General features: G+C 39.6%; 1 protein-coding gene across 1 annotated transcript in view; it reads left to right on the forward strand.

Moving 5' to 3' along the window:
- H257_18467 (hypothetical protein) overlaps nucleotides 1-906 on the forward strand; it is a gene marked incomplete at its 5' end in the record, with an annotated part of 5,058 nt that overhangs the window by 2,244 nt on the left and 1,908 nt on the right. The window contains one exon of the mRNA XM_009847522.1: nucleotides 821-833. Within this exon, the coding sequence (XP_009845824.1) occupies nucleotides 821-833 (13 nt within the window). The remainder of the gene's footprint in view (nucleotides 1-820; nucleotides 834-906) is intronic.

A 906-nucleotide genomic window follows, 5' to 3' on the forward strand; every position in this document is an offset into this window, starting at 1 on the left:
GAATTGTTTCTTTGCATGGTTCGTATAAAAATGAATTATTCTTTTGTAAGGAATGAGAAAATGGAACAATCAGAAATAGGTTATTCGAAGTTCCAGGGGCAGATGATATATTGGTTGTGACAGTTCGTAGTTACCTACCTGGCTTCAAAACCACTCGTAGAGATGGATGGTTAGGACACCCAATGGTTCGACAGTGTAATCAGACTGTATATTGATGTTTGCCGTCACTTTATACGTAACTACGTAGTACTACAGTACGTACTAAGTACTCTGGAAGAAAATATAAGGAAAAGCCCACAGTCCGCTTGGACAAAAATATAAAGAAATTAAGTACAGTGGTACTCAGTTATACTAGGATTTGTAGTGAGTTACTTCATGGTACTATCCACAGATAGTAATACTAAGCGATATGAGCAAGCCAATAGATACTGTTGTTTACAGGCTTATTTCGACGTAGTTTACCCCGGTTTCCCTGGATTATTTCCGCAAGGATTTTTCCGTCCCTCCCCTTATTAAAACAGTTCCACTGTTGTTTTGACTCGAAATACTGTTTTTTCAATGAGGGAATTATTCATACATCGTGCTTCGACCGATTGTCTTCGAAGTTCGGTCCTCGTCTTCGTACGCAGCCCTTGTTATCCGGATTCTCCAGGGAATTATTCGGTATGAAGCGATGAGCGAAGTAAAAACCGAAGATTACACACCGCCCGTGGTATGAAGGTACAATTCCCTCATTAACGTTAACTGTAAAACAGTTCCACTGTTGCTTTGACCCGAAATACTGTTTCAATGAGGTTTATATGGAACTTTGTATTATTAGAGCATCCCCACCGGTGCGACTGTAAACGCTATTAGAGTGATTTTGCACCAAGAATCCACACGAATTTTTCAATACAATTTCCCTGA

The sequence above is a fragment of the Aphanomyces astaci genome, assembly GCF_000520075.1.
Source record: "Aphanomyces astaci strain APO3 unplaced genomic scaffold supercont1.167, whole genome shotgun sequence".
NCBI classification, from domain to species: Eukaryota; Oomycota; class Saprolegniomycetes; order Saprolegniales; family Verrucalvaceae; genus Aphanomyces; species Aphanomyces astaci.